The sequence below is a fragment of the Tamandua tetradactyla genome, chromosome 16, assembly GCF_023851605.1.
Source record: "Tamandua tetradactyla isolate mTamTet1 chromosome 16, mTamTet1.pri, whole genome shotgun sequence".
Classification (NCBI taxonomy): Eukaryota; Metazoa; Chordata; class Mammalia; order Pilosa; family Myrmecophagidae; genus Tamandua; species Tamandua tetradactyla.
The window spans coordinates 63,164,703-63,184,269 of NC_135342.1; the positions used below are offsets into that span (position 1 = coordinate 63,164,703).

At 40.3% G+C, this 19,567-nt stretch overlaps 1 protein-coding gene across 1 annotated transcript in view; it reads left to right on the top strand.

Annotated features, from left to right (window-relative positions):
* Positions 1 to 7,926: 7,926 nt before the first annotated feature.
* SNTB2 (syntrophin beta 2) overlaps positions 7,927 to 19,567 on the top strand; it is a 158,209-nt gene continuing 146,568 nt past the window's right edge. Inside the window, exon 1 of the mRNA XM_077132848.1 lies at positions 7,927 to 8,550. Coding sequence (XP_076988963.1) covers positions 7,971 to 8,550 — 580 coding nt within the window. The 5' untranslated portion in view covers positions 7,927 to 7,970. The remainder of the gene's footprint in view (positions 8,551 to 19,567) is intronic.

Sequence of the window (19,567 nt, forward strand, 5' to 3'; positions counted from 1 at the left end):
CCACAGAGAGAAGCTAAATAGCTTAGAAAAGAGTGTGGAAGAGACAAGTAGATTTGGATCTACTGGTAGTAAGAAATGGAAATAGAGATGGCCTTAAAAGGTTGTGGTTAAGAAGTTTCATTCATTGGAAAGTAGTTGTAAATCACTCATTCAAAGGAATAGCTCATTTGTGGTGAGCAAGGGGCAGAAATACTAGAAATACAGGGGAGGGAAAAATCATGCTTTTATGTAGGTTCTTGACTAGGGGTCCATGGAAGGGATTTAGGGACTTTGTCAGCCCTTCTATTTGAATGCTGGATTGTGCATGGGTATGTTTGAGGACTGTCCACAGCATGCAGCTGATTCCCAAAGAGGTCCATAATCCCCTAATTCGGCTGTAGTATTTCCGTTACCAAGGAGTGAGTTAAAGCTGAGGGATGGAAACCTAGAAATAGCAGACAAATTTGATATCTGCATATGAACATGATTTGATATCCGTGGCATATGAAGGATGAGAATTGAAGCTGATTGGAAGACTGCAAAGTTGTAAGGCAGTGGAAATTCATTTAGAATAGGTGATGGGTAAAAGCAGTCTTATTTTTAGGCCAGTTTGAATTTCATAGCAATTATATAATTTCACGACTGTTGAAACACTGCTGATTTTTTAGCTAAGTGGATTCAACAAAACTAACCTCCTTAGTGTGTCCTTGCTAATATTTTCACAAAAAGTCACAGCTCTACAAACTCACCAGCTGCTTCTCATTAGGAGTGTGGTTAGCAGATGTGGTTTTTCATAGTCGTAAAGCATGAGATAGTTAATACATTTTTGTGGGTTTCAGATGGATAGTGATTTATCTTAGAAGCATGAATTTTAAAATATGCTTGCATCGCTAAATTATAAGTGCACCTTTCCCTCTTCATGTTTGTTGGTGAACAGACAATATTTTTTAGGGTATTTCTCCCAGAAGCCCTAATACTGCTTGCTGTCTGTGGAAAGGGATAAATGATCTGTCTTTTAACTGGGGAAGTTTTGCATGTATAATTTTTTCAAGGTTGGATGTTACATTGGTTATCTTACAAATTTATTTTTCCCTTTGGCCTTTTCTTAAGTAATTGAGCTGCTCTAGCTTTTGCTCCTTTGGCGTCAGGCCACCTTTGTGTCAGTGACCTTCAGGCTTGCTAAGAGCTGTGATTTTGCCTGGGGCCCTCCTTCCTTATGAAATTACACAACATTCAAACTTTGGAACCAGCCCCAGATCCACTAATTCTTTCCTTTGATGGACTCTTGGCAATATATATTCATTTTCAGCCAAAGTGAAGTTTTATACAAGATCTGTTTGTCACTGAAATAAATTTGGCCATTTGCCTTTTTTTAATGCAATTTTATTGAGATATATTCATATACTCTGTAATCATTGAAAGAGTACAGTCAGTCGTTCACTGTTTTCATCATATAGTTGTGCATTCGTTATCACAATTTTTGTATATTTTCATTACTCCAAAAAAAATACATATAAGAATAAAAACAAAAAAGAACACCCAAAACATTGCATATACCTCCCTCCTCCATTATTGATTTTTTGTCCTTATTTATTTACTAATCTGTCCATACATTAGATAAAGGGAGTGTCGATCACAAGGTTTTCACAGTCATACTATCACACTGTAAAAGCTATTACACTAGTATCGTCAATAATTAAGGCTACCGGATTACAATTCAACAGTTTCAGGTATTTCCTTCTAGCTATTCTAAGACACTAAAAACTAAAAAGGTATATCTATGTAATGCATGAGAATAACCTCCAGGATGACCTCTTGACTCCATTTGGAATCTCTTAGCCACTGAAACGTTATCTTGTTTCATTTCTCTTCCCTCTTTTGGTCAAGAAGGCTTTCTCAGTCGCGCAATGCCAGGTCCAGGCTCATCCCTGGGAGTCATGTCCCACATAGGGAAGGGGCAGTAAGTTCACCTCTGGAGTTGGCTTAGAGGGAGACGCCACATCTGAGCAACAAAAGTGGTTCTCTGGGGGTGATTTTTATGCATACTCACAAGTAGGCTTAGCTTCTCCTTTGCCAGGAATAAGTTTCATAAGGGCAAACCCCAAGATCAAAGGCTTGGCCTATTAAATTGGTAGTCCCCAGTGCTTGCAAGAATATCAGGAGTTCTCCAGGTGAGCAAGTTTAATATTTCCACATTTCCCCCTAGTCCCTCATGGGGGCTTTACAAAGACTTTTTTGATCTCTGCCCAAATTACTAGGGATGTATCAGGGCATCACACCAACCTGTACAAACCAACAAGATCTTGCTCCCTATCAAATGTTCCATGTAATTATGCTGTGCAAATAAGTGACCATACAAGTTAGTGTGTTACTGAAATGTGAATTTTGTACCAAATAAACATCTCTTCCTTTGGTCTCACACAGAAGTTGAAGTTTTGAAAGTCAGTATTATCCTTTACCCTTTAGTCTGGTTTACCTTAGTCCCAACCAGATCAGCTTCATTCATATCTCTAATTGAAGTCTTGATTTCTTTACCTCTTTTAACAGATGGTGTATGGGGTAATGCTGACTTTCATAGCTGCAGAACTCTAGGTCTTGAGTCTCAGATGTCATAGATACCCAAAGTGCCAGCAACTGAGCAGATTATACACACAGAGCTCAGCAACTCAGAATTTAGAAAAACCATCACAACTCCCGAATATATGACTGCTGTAATAGCTTACAATCTAGGAACCTTTACAGTAAGCCTTCCCCTAATAATCTGTGCTCTTAGGTTCAATTCTTTGAGTTTGCACATTTATAATTAGTCATGTTAGTGAGGCATTATAATGTTGGTCTTTTTGTTTGTTTCTGGCTTATTTCACTGAACATAATGTCTTTACCTAGGTGCATGCCTCACAACTTCATCCCTTCTTGTAGCCACTCAATAGTCCATTGTATGCATAGACCACAGTTCTTTCAGTTCATCATGTCCCCTTACACCACTTCCATCTACTGCAAATTGTGAATGCTGTCACCATAAATACTAGTGTGCAAATGTACATTTCTGTCCCTGCTTTCAGTTCTTCTAAGTATATACCTAATAATGGGGTTACTGGATCATATTACTGTGTTTAGCCTCCTGTGGAACCACCACTCTGCCCTCCATGTGGTCTGCTCCATTCTACTTCTTTATGAACAGTGAATAGGGAACAGTATATCCCTCTCTCCGCATTTTCTCCAGCACTTGTATCTTTATTTTTTAAAAAGTTTTATTCACACACCATATTATCCATCCTAAGTGAACAGTGGTTCCTGGTATAATCACTTACTTATGCATTCACCACCACAATCTATATAAGGACATTTCCATTTCTTCCACAAAGGAAGAAAAAGAAAAATGAAGAAAAAAAATAAAAAGGAGATTCCATGTGGGAGACCCAGGTTTGATTCCCGGCCTATGCACCTGCAACAACAAAAAAATCATTAAAAAGGGGAAACACCAACATCAAGAACCCCATACCCTTCTCTTATACCCCCTTCTTAGTTATGTTTAGCTTTGGTACATTGCCTTTGTTGCATTTACTGGAAGCGTATTACAATGTTATTGTTAACTATAAAGTCTAGTTTGCATTGATTGTATTTTTTACATATTCCATCCCGTTTTCAACCTTGCAGTGTTGGCATTCATTTGTTCTCCCTCATGTAAAAGCTTTCTTGTATTTGTACATTTAATCACTATCATTAACCTCTCTAGGTTTTGCTAAGTTATATAGTCCCAGTCTTTATCTTCTATTTTTCCTTCTGGTGTCATACATGCCCCTATCCTTCCTCTTTTCATCTATACTCACACTTATTGTTCAGTGTACTTAGAATATTGTGCTACCATCAGATAGTATTGTGCTATCCGTTTCTAGATCTATACAGTCAATCCTGTTGCACATTCTGTGCTCCTTTAGGATCAAATACCCAATCTCTACCCTCTTTCTATCTATTGAAAACCTGTTTCTCAACTTTAACTCTCAAAGTTTGCTCATTAATGTTAATTCATATTAGTGAGACCATACAATATTTTTCCTTTTCGTTTGAGCTTATTTCACTCAAGATAATGTCCTCAAGATTCATCCACGTCATTGGAAACTTCATGACTTTATTCTGCCTTACTGCTGTGTAATATTCCATTGTATGTATACAGCACAACTTGTTTATCCACTAGTCCATTGATGGGTATTTGGGCTGCTTGCATCTCTTGGCAAACGTGAATAATGCTGCTATAAACACTGGTGCTATAAAAATGGAAATTGCCACACCATTTACCTTTTAAGCATGGAATCAAATGGCATTATGGCATACTCATTCCTAGATAAAGTATAAACTCTCAACTGAAGGTCAGTAGGTAATAATAACAGCAGTTGAGTACTTTTTGTGGAACCTTTACTGTGTGGCAGGCACTGTACTGCTAAGCACTTTGCATACATCATCCCACTCAATCCTCACAACCACCCTTAGAGGTAGAAGGTTTCTGAATTTTTCCATAGAAGAAACTTAAGGCCAAAGACCTCAGTCCCTAGACCATTGACATATAGCTGGTAAGTGACCAAACCAGCATTTGAACTTTGTGTTCTTAATTACCATGCTATACTTACTATATATCTAGTAGGAGGGAGAAGAAAAAAAAAAAAATTCTTCCCCTCAAATATGGGATTTAAGAGAGCAAGAATCAGAACCTTAGTCACAAAATTGTAAGGTGAAACTGAGAGACCTAATCACCCTTATTTCAAAAGTAACAATGATCCCTTTTTCCCTTAGAGAAATAATAGAGATAACAGTTTGAGTAGAGGAGAATAGATATTGATAGGTGATAGGAATAAATGTTAGCAAGAATCAGAAATTTCCTTTTTTAGAGTTAGATAAAATGTCTGTTGAGAGAATTACCTAAGCTGTGTCACTGTCTTTAAGAAACTGTGGAAACATAGGTATACTCTTTATTTCAGGTTTCATTATCCACAGTAAGCATATTTTCACTGACTACTTGAGATTTCCTAGATGATCATTTTCACTCTTCAAGAAACCAATAACCAGGCCACGGTGGCTCAGCAGGCAGGAATGCTTGCCTGCCAGGCCAGACGACCTGGGTTTGATTCCTGGTGCCTGCCCATGTTAATAAAAAAAAAAAAAGAGTTGTTAAAAAAAAAAAAAAGAAACCAATAACCATCAGAGGGATTATTTGAAAAAATCACAGTATGAGAAGCACTGGATTTCAATCAATCACATGCTGAGTTCCTTCTGTGCATGGCAATCGGTTTGGAATAGTGGGGAATAATTATAAGTCAATGGGTGTTCCTTATCCTTCATACATTATAATCTGCTTGGGCAAAAACAAAAAAAAAACAGGCATAGGAAAAACATCAAAAGAAGAATCCCCACCAGTTGGCTAGTAGTTAAAGCTGGGATAAGATCTTGTTAGGTGGAATGAGTTTGAAGGGGGCAGATATTTGGAAGATATCACTGGGGGACACTGCATTAGTTTGGCAGATCTGAAAATAGTAATGAAAGAGAATGTTGACAAGTTAATTCAGATTCTAATTGTGGAGGGCCTTGTAAATACACTTGGAGAATTTGGGCATTTTTTATGGAGGGATTTAAAAAGGTTATTAAGGAAAATTCTTCATGTAATCATACAAATACCAATCTTTGCTTTCTTCTCTAAATGTTAGATATTTTGTTATATGACTTGCTATCTTGTGTAAGTGCCCTCACTTCTAGTTTGAAGATCCTTGACTTTGTCCAACTCTGTTGACCAAAAGGTTTTGATAGTCTTGGAAAGACTTTCCAGCACTTCCCTTTTGCTTTTAAAAGTGTCCTCAAGTATCTAACCCCTGAGTAATTAGTGTTAAAGTGTTAAAAATAGTGCTCATACTCTAAGGAATCAACTAAGTGCTCTCTAATAAGCAGAAATTTCATATAACTCAGGCCTCTGGAGGCTCACCCCTCAGCGGAGCAAATCCAGAAATGTCTGTGACTGCAGGTGCACTTGGGCACATCGGGACCTGCCAAGACAGCGAGCTGGCCTCATTGCAGTTGATTCAGGAGACAGCTGGAGGGTTGAGCTTTTGCTGATGTTTGCAGCTTGGGAAATCCTGTCCCACTAATTGCAAATAGGAATCTATTGTAATGATTTTTTTGGTAGGATACTTTTCTCATTTTAAACTCTTTCTTTAGGCTGTGGGTACCTCCCAGCCCATATCCTTATTGTTTTCATTCCTGGTATAGGAGGCTCTTTAGAAGTTTCTGCCCACATATGAATGTGCATTTAGAGTGGTGCATGGACATGGTTTATAAGCCTCAACGTGTGCTCCACAAGCAATTAGGTATATAGCCCCTTTTACAGGAATTGATGCACTTTCCTTCTGCCTGCCTGGCCCCAAAATGGAAACATGGGATTTCACTTTTAATGCTGAAGGAAAGTTTGAGGGCCCCTTGACCTCATGTTTTTGCTGAGAGCTCTGTTTTCAGCAATATGATTTCTGGATCCCCCCCTTTTTAAAATTTTTATTGTGGTAACATAGATACAACACACAATTTCCCATTTTAGTCATTTTCGTATGTTCAATTCAGTGATATTAATTACACTCATGATATTGTGCTGCTATCACTGTCACCCATTACCAAAACGTTCTCATCAACCCAAACAGAAACTGTACCTATTAGTTTTTATTCCCCAATTCCCCTTTCTCCACTCCAGGCCCTGGTAACCTTAAATCTACTTTCTTTCTCATTATTGAGGTCTGACATATTAGTGAAAAGCACTGGATTAGGAGGTAGGAGGATTTGAAGGAGTTGTGATCTCTGTTCCTCACCATGAACTCTGGACAGGAAGAGCCTTTGGCTTTTTGGCGCTCAGTTTTTTTTCAGCTCTTCTTCCACGAAGCTGGAAAAGGTGGACAGATTATCGTACTACTTAAGTCCTCAGATAAAAACTGTTGCAGGTTCTGCAATATGCACAGCAGCAGTTTGGGGTCTTTTGTCCTGGGAGTTCTCTGCAAAATGAATAAAAGCTATGGGCTCTAAAAATTACCTTAGAGGCTAAATTTGACATACAGTTTCTGGGGATCCCCAGAACAAAGAGATCATGGCCCCCAGATTTACAGAGGCACTTCACATTCATAGCCTGCGGCCTCCACTGAAGCTATCTGTCTCTGTTCACATTGGAATTTTGGCATCTTCCTAAGTAACATCATTCTGCAAATATATTTGAAGCTTACCTATTGTGGCTGCAGGGCTGAAGAACACATGGTCCCCTCTCAAATTATAGGCAAGTAAAAAGTATTACAGAGCAGAGTGGCCAAGTGCTTGGGTTCATGTCACTGGACCTTTGCTTATAGTTTCCTCTTCTTGAGCTGATCGCCCTCCCCTGTCGCCTCTCTGAAGCTGATTCCTGTGCCGAACCAGATGCTCCTTTCACTCTGCTCTCTGTCATTAAGCACATAGAATCATCCCTATTGGTTGTTTATGTCCTTTCTTCCCCCACTAGACCGTGAGCGCTTAGCTCTGGTACATTTTATTCAGCTCATCTCTAGGGCCTCAACAGAAGCCAGACACACGGCTGAGCGCTCAATAAATACGGAAGGAACCAATCGATGCAAGAGTGAATGTGCAACTCAGATCTTGCAGGCTTGCAAAGTGTTTCTCGAAACTGAATTTGCTTTCTGTGCCCAGGCAGCTCAGGTGAATTGCACGGTAGAGAACAGGGGTTTGATAGAGCAGGGGGGAACGAATGGAAGGACGACGTGCAAGGGAGCCCCACCATGCTCCGCTTGACCAGGTCCAAGTCGGCTGAGGGACCCCACTCGCAGCAACTTCTTACCTTCCCGGAAGCGGCTGCGCGGGCCTCTCCCCGCCCCTTCGGGAGGTGGGCGTGGCGTCTCATGAATAATGAATCGCTGCGGGAGGAGGTGCCGGGCCCACCCCCTCGGGCGGGAAGGGGGAAGCGCCGAGGCTGCCTGACTGGAATGAGGGTAGCTGCGGCGACTGCAGCGGCGGGAGCGGGACCGGCCATGGCGGTGTGGACACGGGCCACCAAAGCGGGGCTGGTGGAGCTGCTGCTGAGGGAACGCTGGGTCCGGGTGGTGGCCGAACTAAGCGGCGAGAGCCTGAGCCTGACGGGCGACGCCGCGGCGGCCGAGCCTGAGCCGGTTCTGGGGTCGGGGGCGGCCGCTTTCAACGGCCTCCCGAACGGCGGCGGCGCCGGCGACTCGTTGCCGGGGAGCCCGAGCCGCGGCCTGGGGCCCCCGAGCCCGCCCGCACCGCCGCGGGGCCAGGCGGGCGAGGCGGGCGCGTCACCGCCCGTGCGCCGGGTGCGGGTAGTGAAGCAGGAGGCCGGCGGCCTGGGCATCAGCATCAAGGGCGGCCGCGAGAACCGGATGCCGATCCTCATTTCCAAGATCTTCCCGGGGCTGGCCGCCGACCAGAGCCGGGCGCTGCGGCTGGGCGACGCCATCCTGTCGGTGAACGGCACCGACCTGCGCCAGGCCACCCACGACCAGGCCGTGCAGGCGCTGAAGCGCGCGGGCAAGGAGGTGCTGCTGGAGGGTGAGCGGGGCCGGCGGGCGGGCCGGGCGGCGCTCGGGCTCACTGCGCTCACTTTGTTTCTGTCACCCTGCCCCCTTTGCGGAGAGGGCCTGTTCTCCCCCCCCACCCCGCCGGGAATGCTGTCCGTCCCCGCTCCTCGTGGCGCGTCCCTCCCCGGACCCAGTTTTCTGGGGGCTTCCAGTGTGGAAAAACTGATGCTCCTTGTAGCAAAAGTTGGGCAGCCGCCGAAGCGTGGCTTAGAGCCCCCAAGGGAGGCTGGGTTGCGGTCAGTCCAAAGCAGCCGCGTAGGATGTCTCCCCCCTCCCCCCTGCCTGATTAGCTGACACTAAGAACTAGAGGAAGACCGGACGGCTCGAGTTCTGTAGGTCTCGGTTTGTCGGCTGAGAAGGGCCGGGTTGGCTCTTTCTTCATTCACCTCTGGCTGCCTGGGGCGGGCGGGTCTGTGAAAAAAAAATTCATCCACACTGATGCCAGCAGTATGCTTGGGCAAACCACCAAAACGCCAGTTAATTTATGGGAGTTTAACCCATCATTGGCTCTCAACAATAACAAAAGGAGATCATAGCACTTCATTGAGTCCAGAAAGCTGAAACAGCAAGTTTGGGTGGTTAATGAGCCTTGTTTAACAGTGGAGGCTCACGTGTTTGAACATTTACTGCCAACTAGAGTTTTGCCCCTTTTGCAAGAGACCGGTGCCAGCTTCCTACCCTTCACCGGCGTGCTGCTTCAAGACTATTAAGCCTTTTCTTATATAAGAAGCTTGAAATGGCAAATAACAAGCTATGCTTGAATAGGTAGGATTGTTCTTTATCTTAGAGAGAGAGATATGATAGCAATCTGTAGCCTGGATCTTTTATGATGAATTTTTGGAAATAAGGCAATATTCTCATCTCCTCTAAGGACTCATGCGTGGTGATAGAGTATTATGAATGTGATCTGAAAAGCCAAGTGGTTGCTTCAGAAAGTTTTGCGCGGTAGGCTTTCTTTCTTTTATGGTGATTTAATCATTTAATAAGCATTTATTAGCTGCCTATGTAGATGATAATATAAAAGAAGTAGAGGATGCTGTCCCTGCTTGGTCTCGTTTGGGAAATGGTAGAAAAAATGAAAAACAGCTTGATTATTTACTGCAAACTGTAAGTGTCAAGAGAATGCAAAGTTAGGAAGTAGTGGAAATGGGGGTTACTCAGGGAGGACTTTTTCAGGGAGCTGAAACTTGAGCCAGGTCTCAAAGGAAGTAATGGACTTAGACAGGGATGAGTCAGGAGGGTATTCCTGGCAGAGCAGCAACTGGAGAGAAGGGATGGACGTCGGGGAACCAATCATCAGACTAAGCAGTTAGAGTTCTAGCTTTGGAAAATGCTTTTCACTTTTTTCCAACTCTGCTTGAGAATATTTAGAAATGTATTAGTTTGCAAGTCAGTGATTTAATGGGCTCCAATTGTAAAATTAAGGAGTCTGGCTTTTATAATATCCTATTTATAAGTCCTTTTTATATCCCGTATACTATGTAGTGGGGCTAGACAACTCACTGTCAGAAATTAGTGTTAAAAAAAGGAGTTAAATTATAGGTTATGATTGAGCAGTGTGTGTGTAAAAAAATTTTTTTATCTTAAATGTGTACCTTGAAATTAGTCCAGCTAAGCATTTGGTTATAAATTCCCAGGGCCAGAATACTGAATTCAGTACTGTTTTTGTAGTTCTCAGTGATGACCGGCAAACAGTAAGCCCTTTACAAGATACCTTTAAAAAAGTTTGTTTGTTTTTTTTTAATATAGTTTGAACCTGGTTTTCCTATCAGTAAAATGAAAACCATCTAGAAAATACTACCCAGTATTCATTAGCCTAAAGAAGACACATCTGCTTTTAGAAAGATAATTTACAATGGCATACTTATTGAATGCTTCTTACGTAACACACAGGTTCTACTTTATTTTCCTATTTGGTAAAAGACAAGCAGTTTTGTCTTTATTGGTGTAAGTCAGTATGGTAGGTTTATGACATTTCATTTTGAAGTCAAGGAGTATAAAAAATAAAACTACTCCAAATACGCAAAGTCACTGAGAACAGTGACTTAATTGAAACAGTCAAGCGATATTTAAAATTGAGAGCTGGTGTCCCTTCCTGATAGGCCAGTTTTTTTTTCCCCTCATTATTTTTTTAAAACTTGATTTTGTTTCTTGAATATAGATAATTTTTTTAAACTTTTAAATTTTCTTATATGATATATATACAAAGCAAAGAAATAAAAAAGCAATAGTTTTCAAAGCACTCTTCAACAAGTAGTTACAGGACAGATCCCAGACTTGTAGGCCAGTTTTAAATGATAGATTTTATGCTTGGCCCTTAAGATTTTCATACTGTATTGTCCTTTCAATTAGATGTCTCAAAACTTGAAAACTGCTTTAATATAGCACAGTGATGCTCTTTTATGTTGTGGGCAGGGAATTTCAAGCATGTCCTTGCCACCCTCATGCCGTATCTCTGGTTGCCTGTGCTTAGGGAACTGAGCTATAGGGCCCCTTTTTGTCCCAGTGATTTGTAGGGATTGTTCATTAATTAATTCATCAAACATTTATTGAACATTATCATATGCCAGAGACGCTTGACTCCTCCCCTCAGAGAGCTTAGAGTTAAAATAAGAGAGCTAAGTAGGTAAGTATAGTAAGGGGCTAAAAGTGCTATTATAACAGGTCTGGAGAGGGCACAGCACAAAGGAGAGAGAGTTGTACATAAGTCCACAGTGGAAATCAGAGGTTGAGGATGTACAGGAAAAGGTTGAAGCTTGATGAGAGCTTTGCCCTAAGAAGAGAGAGTTTCATCAGTAAAGACACAGAAGTGCAGGACATTAAGTTTTTCTGCCTAGTAAGGGTAGAGTATGAGCAAGGACTTGGTGGTCAGACAGACCTGAGTTTATTTCTGGCTTTGCTATTTATGGTATGCCTGGGCAAGTTACTAAACCTTGCTCAGCCTCAGTTTCCTCATTTGTAAAATTAAGTGGTAATAATACCTCTCCCAAAGGGTTATTATTCATCTGATAACAATTTGTGCTCCTAGCACTTTAAAAAAATTTATTTTAATTGACAAATCTTCACACACATAATTCCATACTTGGTGTACAATTAGTGGTTCATAATATCACATGGTTGTGTATTCATCACCATGATCATTTTTAGAACATTTGTTTAACTCCAGAAACAGAAATAAAAAAAATAAAAGAAAAAACTCATACATTCTATACCCCTTACCCCTCCCTCTCATTGACTGCTAGTATTTCAACCTACCCAATTTATTTTACCCCTTATTCCCCCTATTATTTATTTATTTTTATCCATTTTTTTTACTCATCTGTCTGTACCCTGGATAAAAGGAGCATCAGATACAATGTTTTCACAATCACACAGTCACATTGTAAAAGCTGTATCATAGTCATCTTCAAGAGTCAAGGCTACTGGAACACAGCTCAACAGTTTCAGATAACTTCCCTCCAGCCATTCCAATATACCATAAACCAGAAAGGGAAATCTATATAATGCATAAGAATAACCTCCAGGATAACCTCTCGACTCTATTTGAAATTTCTCAGCCACTGAGAGATTTTATTTTGTCTCATTTCTCTCTTCCCCCTTTTGGTCAAGAAGGTTTTCTCAATCCCATGATGCTGGGTCCCGGCTCATTCCAGGAGTGCTGTCCCACATTGCTAGGGAGATTTACACCCTTTGGGAGTCATGTCCCACATGGGGGGGGTGGGCATTGAGTTCACCTGCGAGTTGTCTTAGAGAGAAAGGCCACACCTGAGCAACGAACTCTTAGGCATAATTATGAGTAGGCTTAGTTTATCCTTTTCAGGAATAAGTTCCATAGGACTGAAACCCAAGAGCGAAGCCTCAGCCTATTGATTTGTTTGTCCCCACTGCTTCCAAGAATATCAAGAATGCTCCAAATGGGAAAGTTTAATATTCCCTCCTTTCTCCCCAGTCCCCCAAGGGCATTTTGGCTTTTTTGATTCACTGTCCTGGCTCTTGTTAATGGTTGGGAATACAGCAGTGAACAAAATGTTTAAACGTGTGAATGAGAGATAGGACCAGGTTATGAAGGCATTTGTGAGTTAACAAAGATACCCAGGAAAGCATATTGTTAAAATACAGGGCTCCATTTTACCTGAAAAGCAATGCAGGATAAGAATAACAATTGTTTTATGTAAATAGGTTAAGAAAGTTTGTATTTCTTGGATGCAAATGACTTTTTTGAATTTTGTTTTCCTGCTCTTCTACCACCTTTCGCATAGTACATTTTTATTCTTAAATTTTGCATTAAATTTCCCATCCCTTAGATTTTTTTTTTCCCTCTTTCTTCACACTTCGAACCTTAAAACTTGCCAGTAAGTTTGTGCTTGTAGCTTTGGCTAGTGATTCTTAGCACCGATATTAAGACATGCAGATTAGATAGCCTTCGTATTAATAATGCAGATTGTAAACATAAAGTGGTGATGCTACTCAGCTATTAGACATTGTGTATTGAATTTACTGTATCCTTTGTGCTAGAAATAGGTGTATCCAGAAAGCTTCTAAATTTATATTTTTAAGGCTATGAAATTAAATGAACATTAAGTAAACTACATGTAGAAAAGTATTCCAGCAGAGCATAGGGGAAACAGTATAAAGTGCCCAGCTTGAAGTTTGATATTTGATAAAAATGTATATTTTTTTAGGCAGTTCTCACTGGAATATTGTTGAAAGTTCATATTTTATTGCCTAAAAATGATTCTAACAGTATTGTTCCTGAATTTTCTAGAAAAGAAAAAAAAAAAAGTTAAGTATAGAAAGGAGGTGGCCTGGTATGATATTCAACTTCAGAATTGAACATTTTTTTGTATCCAGAATGGTTTGAGATTTTGAGTGATATGTATAATTTGACTCTTTGGGGACATATAATAAATGTACATGTCATAATAGCAACTACTACAGTAGCAAATTCCCCTATTAGGATGTAAAGTTAAAAAAGCTGGTCTGGATTCTTGTACTACCACTTTCTTTATTGTTTGTTGTACAAGTTGCGAGACTCTTAGAGAAGACATTTTACATTTTGTTTCAGACTGCATGTTCATTAATCTGACTCTTAAAAAACAGCTGAATTACCAGGATGCTTATGTTTTTGTACTTGTTTCTTTTTGTTTAATAGCACTTTGTTTCACTTGAATGATTAGATATGCTTATATGAGAAGCTATATCTTTGTAACCAGATTATTTCCTATAGAATCCCCTTCATGCTAAAATATGTACCTCAGATTATTATCAAAATATAAGAGAAGTTGATTTATTCTCAGAATGGCTATGAAAATTCTAAGAACATTTTTAGGGACCATAGCCAGGTTTTAACTTAGATCTCAAGGATAGCTTTGGCTGATGTCTTCCCTCCTGTGTAGACTTTCTTGTATAAAGGTTATTTTACTTTGTGACCAAATGTGTGCCTTTGTACATAAGGGGTAAGGTACAGCGTGAGACTATGGAACAGTGTTCTGTTGTTCTGTGCCGACTGACTGTTCAAGGATTCAATCAGTGTCCTTGGATGAATTGGCACACTGTCCAACTAACTGAATGATAAGTAATGCTTGCATTTTCTACTTAACAGTATAACAGTACTTACATTTTTTATCAGGATTTTTGTTTATGCATTTTTACTGTACTTTGTCATTTGATATCTCCACCATCCTTTGAGATGAGTGGGCTGTTTATTTTTGTTTTACGGAAGATTAAACTGAGGTTCAACTGTGGTTAAGTGACTTTCCTATTGTGTCTTAGAATTTGTCTTGATTTTTAGGGGAGAAATTTTAATATTTCCTTTGGGTAAGAGGAAATATCTTACCAGGCATTTATTTTTAAAAATGTAAAGCATCATCTTACAGATGAGGAATTAAAGAGAAGGTCAGTGCCATGCTTGGGTCACCTGATGATGGAGTAGTGGAACTTGGACTAAAACCCAGTACAGTGCTTTCTCCTCTGTACCATGCTACCCACAACCAGTCACTCATATCTTTAAACATCAATTTGCAGTGTGCATCAAAGAACTTCCAGATAAATTAGGGGAGAGAAAACTACTACATAGGGAAAAATTGCTGAAATGTGTTGTACTATTTCTCTAAAAGGAATGGCTAATGAAGGATAGAAGAGTTGAGTGTGAATTCATGGGGAAAGGAAAATTTGGTCTGAGTCTTCAAGGGCAGGTTATTTCTGTGTAGATGGAAGGCAGTCCAAGTTGAGGGGATAACCTGAGCAAAAGCCAAAATGAGCATGACATATGAGAGGAAGTAAAGCAAGTGGCTAATTGGAATGGATTTGTGGGATGAAAATAAAGTTGGGTAGGTAGATTAGAGGCAGATTATGGAAGGTCTTGAAAGCCCTTTCTGTTAATCAACATTTATTAAGTACTTAATTTAAACAAATTGTTGTAGATGCTTGGAAGTCAAGAGTTCAGAGTAAACCCTACTCTTTTAAGTTAGTAAGGAAACGATTATAGCAGGTTGTGATAAGTGCTTTAATAGAGGTGAGAGCATAGTGCCCTGTAAGCAGAGGTAGAAGGACAATGGAGACAGCATGTCAAAGGTAAGAAAGTGATAATTAACTGGTGTGTTGAAAGAAGTAATTCAGCACAGGTAAAGTATAGGAAGTATCGTACCAGGAGAGCAGGCTGGAAAGGCATGGGCATGGGCCAGATCATGAAGCACCTTGTGTGCAATGCCAAGCAGTGGTTGCTAAGTGGGATGTGTATTTACTTCTTTAATCTGAAAGAAAAAGAAGTTGAGAATTATTAATATTTAATATGTAGATGACTGTTTCTCTCAGTCTGTGTAAGATGGTGCTGTGACATATTTGAAATACAAGATAATGTCCTGAGGGAAGAGTAAAAGCTTCACAAAGCAGAGGGGTTGATTGGTGGTGACCTTACTAATTATCACATTGCAAATTATTTCAGTTCATTTGGGCCTGGTTGAGTGGATTTATGTTAAATTATCTGCTTTTAACTAAATTAGTCATCATGATGTGGACAAGTGGCTTAAAAATTTGCACAAAGAAACTATTGATTGAAAATAATTTGAACATTGTAAACAGTAAGAAAAAGACAGAGCTGACCATTTTGAGGGAGAATTCTTTGTCACATTTTAAGGTAATCTGTCAAGAAATCGACCTAAAAAATGAAAATGTTGAGACTTTGAAATGTGAATTTACACATATTATAATTGACAATGAACTCATCCTCAGAGTATATTGCAGTTTGAGTCGTATAGTAGGTAATGATGACTTTATTGGGGGATATTGTAGTTATTATTTCATCTTTATCTCATTCTTTTTTAATTCCCATATTTTATTTATGTTTTATAAGATATATACATTAATAAATAATCATAGATTAAAGATGTATATGCAAACTTTTACTGACAGGTGTTTCAAAAAGTTTTAGAGATAACTGCTGTAGGCCTGGGAGCTGCCAAATACGTTAAATGAGAGTCGTGTTTTAGAATTAGAGTATTCATAGTGACAGATCAAGCCGTAAGGAAAGGAAGAGCAGTTAGGAGGCTGTTATGATAGCATAAGAACAGACTGGATAGGAAAATATGAAGCTGAAAAATATTAAGGGGATAGAAGCAACAGGATTAAATGGTCAGTTTGCTTGTGAGCTGAGAGATATATGGAGGATAACTCCCAGATTTCTGGTTTGAGAAACTCTTTAGACTAAAACCAAACTGAGCAGAGAAGGAACTAGTTTCTGAATGAAGATAAGGAGTTCAGTTTTGGACTTGTTTGCCTATGTGATATCTTGGTGGAAAAGGCCATTGTCCAGTTGGAAGTACAGATGAAGAGAAATGTCAAAACTGAGATGGAGATTTATGAGCTGTCAGGGTAGAGGTGATAATTGAAGCCATGGATGTGGTTGTTGTCATGAAAAGGGAGCACAGATTAAAAAGAGAAGGAGAGGAAGAGAATGCCAAGATGGCAGCTTAGCGAGGTGTGGGATTTAGTTTGTCCTCCAGAACAGCTACTAAATATTCAGGAACTTTACAGAACAACTGCTGGGGCCATGTCAGTGACGGGACACACAGTGTACCCCAGCCTGGACCAGCTGGACCGGCTGTAAACCCCCCCTGAACCGTGAGTTTCCCAAGCCGTGGCAGCTGGCACCCCTCCCCCACAGGCTGCTTTCCAGAGGGAAAAGGAAAGAGACTTTACCAGCAGCAGGGGCTCAGTGCAACTAAGCTTCAAGTGTGGAGTTAATTCACAAATTTTGACTACTAAAAATAGGTCCCCAGCTCAGGTGAACCTGGTCAAAGTGGAGGTTGCTGATTTTTGTCCCAGCACTGAGGGGACAGGGCAGACATAAAAAGAAACAGGTTTTTTGGATCGGATAGCACATAATACTTGAAAGGGTCTGGGCCCTGAAGGAAAGGAGGGGGCACATAGGATCTGAAGCTACACAAAGCAACATACCAACTTATGCTCTTGATTGGCAAACCTGAGGAATGGGGTCTTGCTCTGAGAAGATTTTTCTCTTTCTTATTTTGTGGCTAGGTCTCTAAAAGGCTTGACTGCCTTGGATACAGTGGCAAGGCTTCTTGGGCTGCAACTGCCCCAGGCATAGGTAGAAACAAGCTGCTTTGAGAGCTTGTCTGGAGCCTGTGCTTTCCCCAGGGAAGAGGTGGGACCGAGCTCAGGTGGATTCCCTCCCTCAAGGAATTCAGACCTGAGGACTTGGAAATTTGAAGCCATTAAAGCCAACCTGCAACCTCTCCTCTATCTCAACTATGCTTGCAGCAGGAAGACTCTGCCAAAGTTAAAGAAACTGCATCACCTTAGCTGGTGGGACACCCAGACAACCAAGCAGTACATACTGGACAGGATAGGAAAATCACAGAGTCCAGAGACTTCATAGGAAAGTGTTTCAACCTGCTGGAACTCACCCTCAAGGAAAACTGATGCAGGTGACTCTTTCCTCCTGACATGAGGCCAGTTTAGTCTGGTAAAATCTGGTTGGGGTCTATAATACCTAAGTAGACCCCCTCCTGAGGGATAAGGGGAAGAACACTATACAGGCAGGGCAAGAAACAAGAAAACAAGAACTGAAAAATTCTGCTCTGTTAAACAAAATCTAAGCGAGTGGTCCAGAATAAGCTGAACTGAATGTCAAAGAACAGATAGACAACAAATTCATCCAGCAAGAAAATCCTAGGTAAAAGAAGTAAAAACAATCTCCAGAATAAACTAATTAAGGTAATTAAATGCCTAGACACCAACAAAGAATTACAAATCACACTAGGAAAATTGAAGATATGGCCCAGTCAAAGGAACAAACCAACAATTCAAATGAGATACAGGAGTGAAACAACTAATTCAGAATGTTCAAACAGACATGGAAAACCTCGTCAAGAAACAAATCAATGAATTGAGGGAGGATATAAAGAAGGCAAGGAATGAACAAAAAAGAATCAAAAATCTGAAAAAACAAATCATAGAACTTATGGGAATGAAAGGCACAGTAGAAGAGATGAAAAAAACGACAGAAACTTACAATATTAGATTTCAAGAGGCAGAAGATAGGATTAGTGAACTGGAGGATGGAACATCTGAAATCCGACATCTGAAAGAAAATATGGGGAAAAGAATTGGAAAATATGAGCAGGGACTCAGGGAATTGAATGACAATATGAAGCGCATGCATATACGTGTTGTGGGTGCCCCAGAAGGAGAAGAGAAGGGAAAAGGAGAAAAACTAATGGAGGAAATTATCACTGAAAATTTCCCTACTCTCATGAAAGACTTAAAATTACAGATCCAAGAAGTACAGCATACCCCAAACAAAATAGATGTACTCCAAGACACTTACTAATCAGAATATCAGAGGTCAAAGAGAAAGAATCTTGAAAGCAGCAAGAGAAGAGCAATCCATCATGAACAAGGGAAGCCTAATGAGACTATGAGTAGATTTCTCAGCAGAAACCATGGAGGAAAGAAGACAGTGGGATGATATATTTAAATTACTAAAAGAGAAAAACTGCCAACCAAGAATTCTATATCCAGCAAAGTTGTCCTTCAAAAATGAGGGAGGGGCGGGCCGCGGTGGCTCAGCGGGCAAGGTGCTTGCCTGCTATGCCGGAGGACCTCGGTTCGATTCCCGGCCCCAGCCCATGTAACGAAAACGGAGAAACAAAATACAATAAAAACAAGAAAATGTTTAAAAGATGTTTCCCTTTCTTCCTCTCTTCCTTCCTTCTATCCTTCCTTCCTTCTCTCTGTCTTTCCTTTAAAAAAAAAAAAAAAAAAAAAAATGAGGGAGAAAATAAAACATTTTCAGACAAAAATCACTGAGAGAATTTGTGACCAAGAGACCAGCTCTGCAAGAAATACTAAAGGGAGCACTAGAGGCAGATATGAAAAGACAGGAGAGAGAGGTGTGGAAAAGAGTGTAGAATTGAAGACTATCAGTAAAGGTAAAAAGAAGAGAAATTAGATATGACATATAAAATCCAAAAGGCAGCATGGTAGAATAAAGTATTACTCGTACAGTAATAACAATAAGTGCTAATGGATTAAACTCCCAAATCAAAAGACATAGAATAGCAGAATGGATTAAAAAACAGGACCCATCTATATGCTGTCTACAGGAAACACATCTTAGACCCAAGAACAAACAGAGGTTGAAAGTGAAAGGTTGGGAAAAGATATTTCGTGCAAATAACAACCAAAAAAGAGCAGGAGTAGCTATACTAATTTCCAACAAATTAGACTTCAGATGTAAAACAGTTAAAAGAGACAAAGATGGACACTATGTATTAATAAAAGGAACAATTCAACAAGAAGACATAACAATCATAAATATTTATGCACCGAGCCAGAATGCTCCAAAATAGGTGAGGTAAACACTGAAAACACTGAAAAGAGAAATAGACACATCTACTAAGTAGTTGGAGACTTCAATTCCACGCTCTCATGAATGGACAGAACATCTAGACAGAAGATCAGGACAG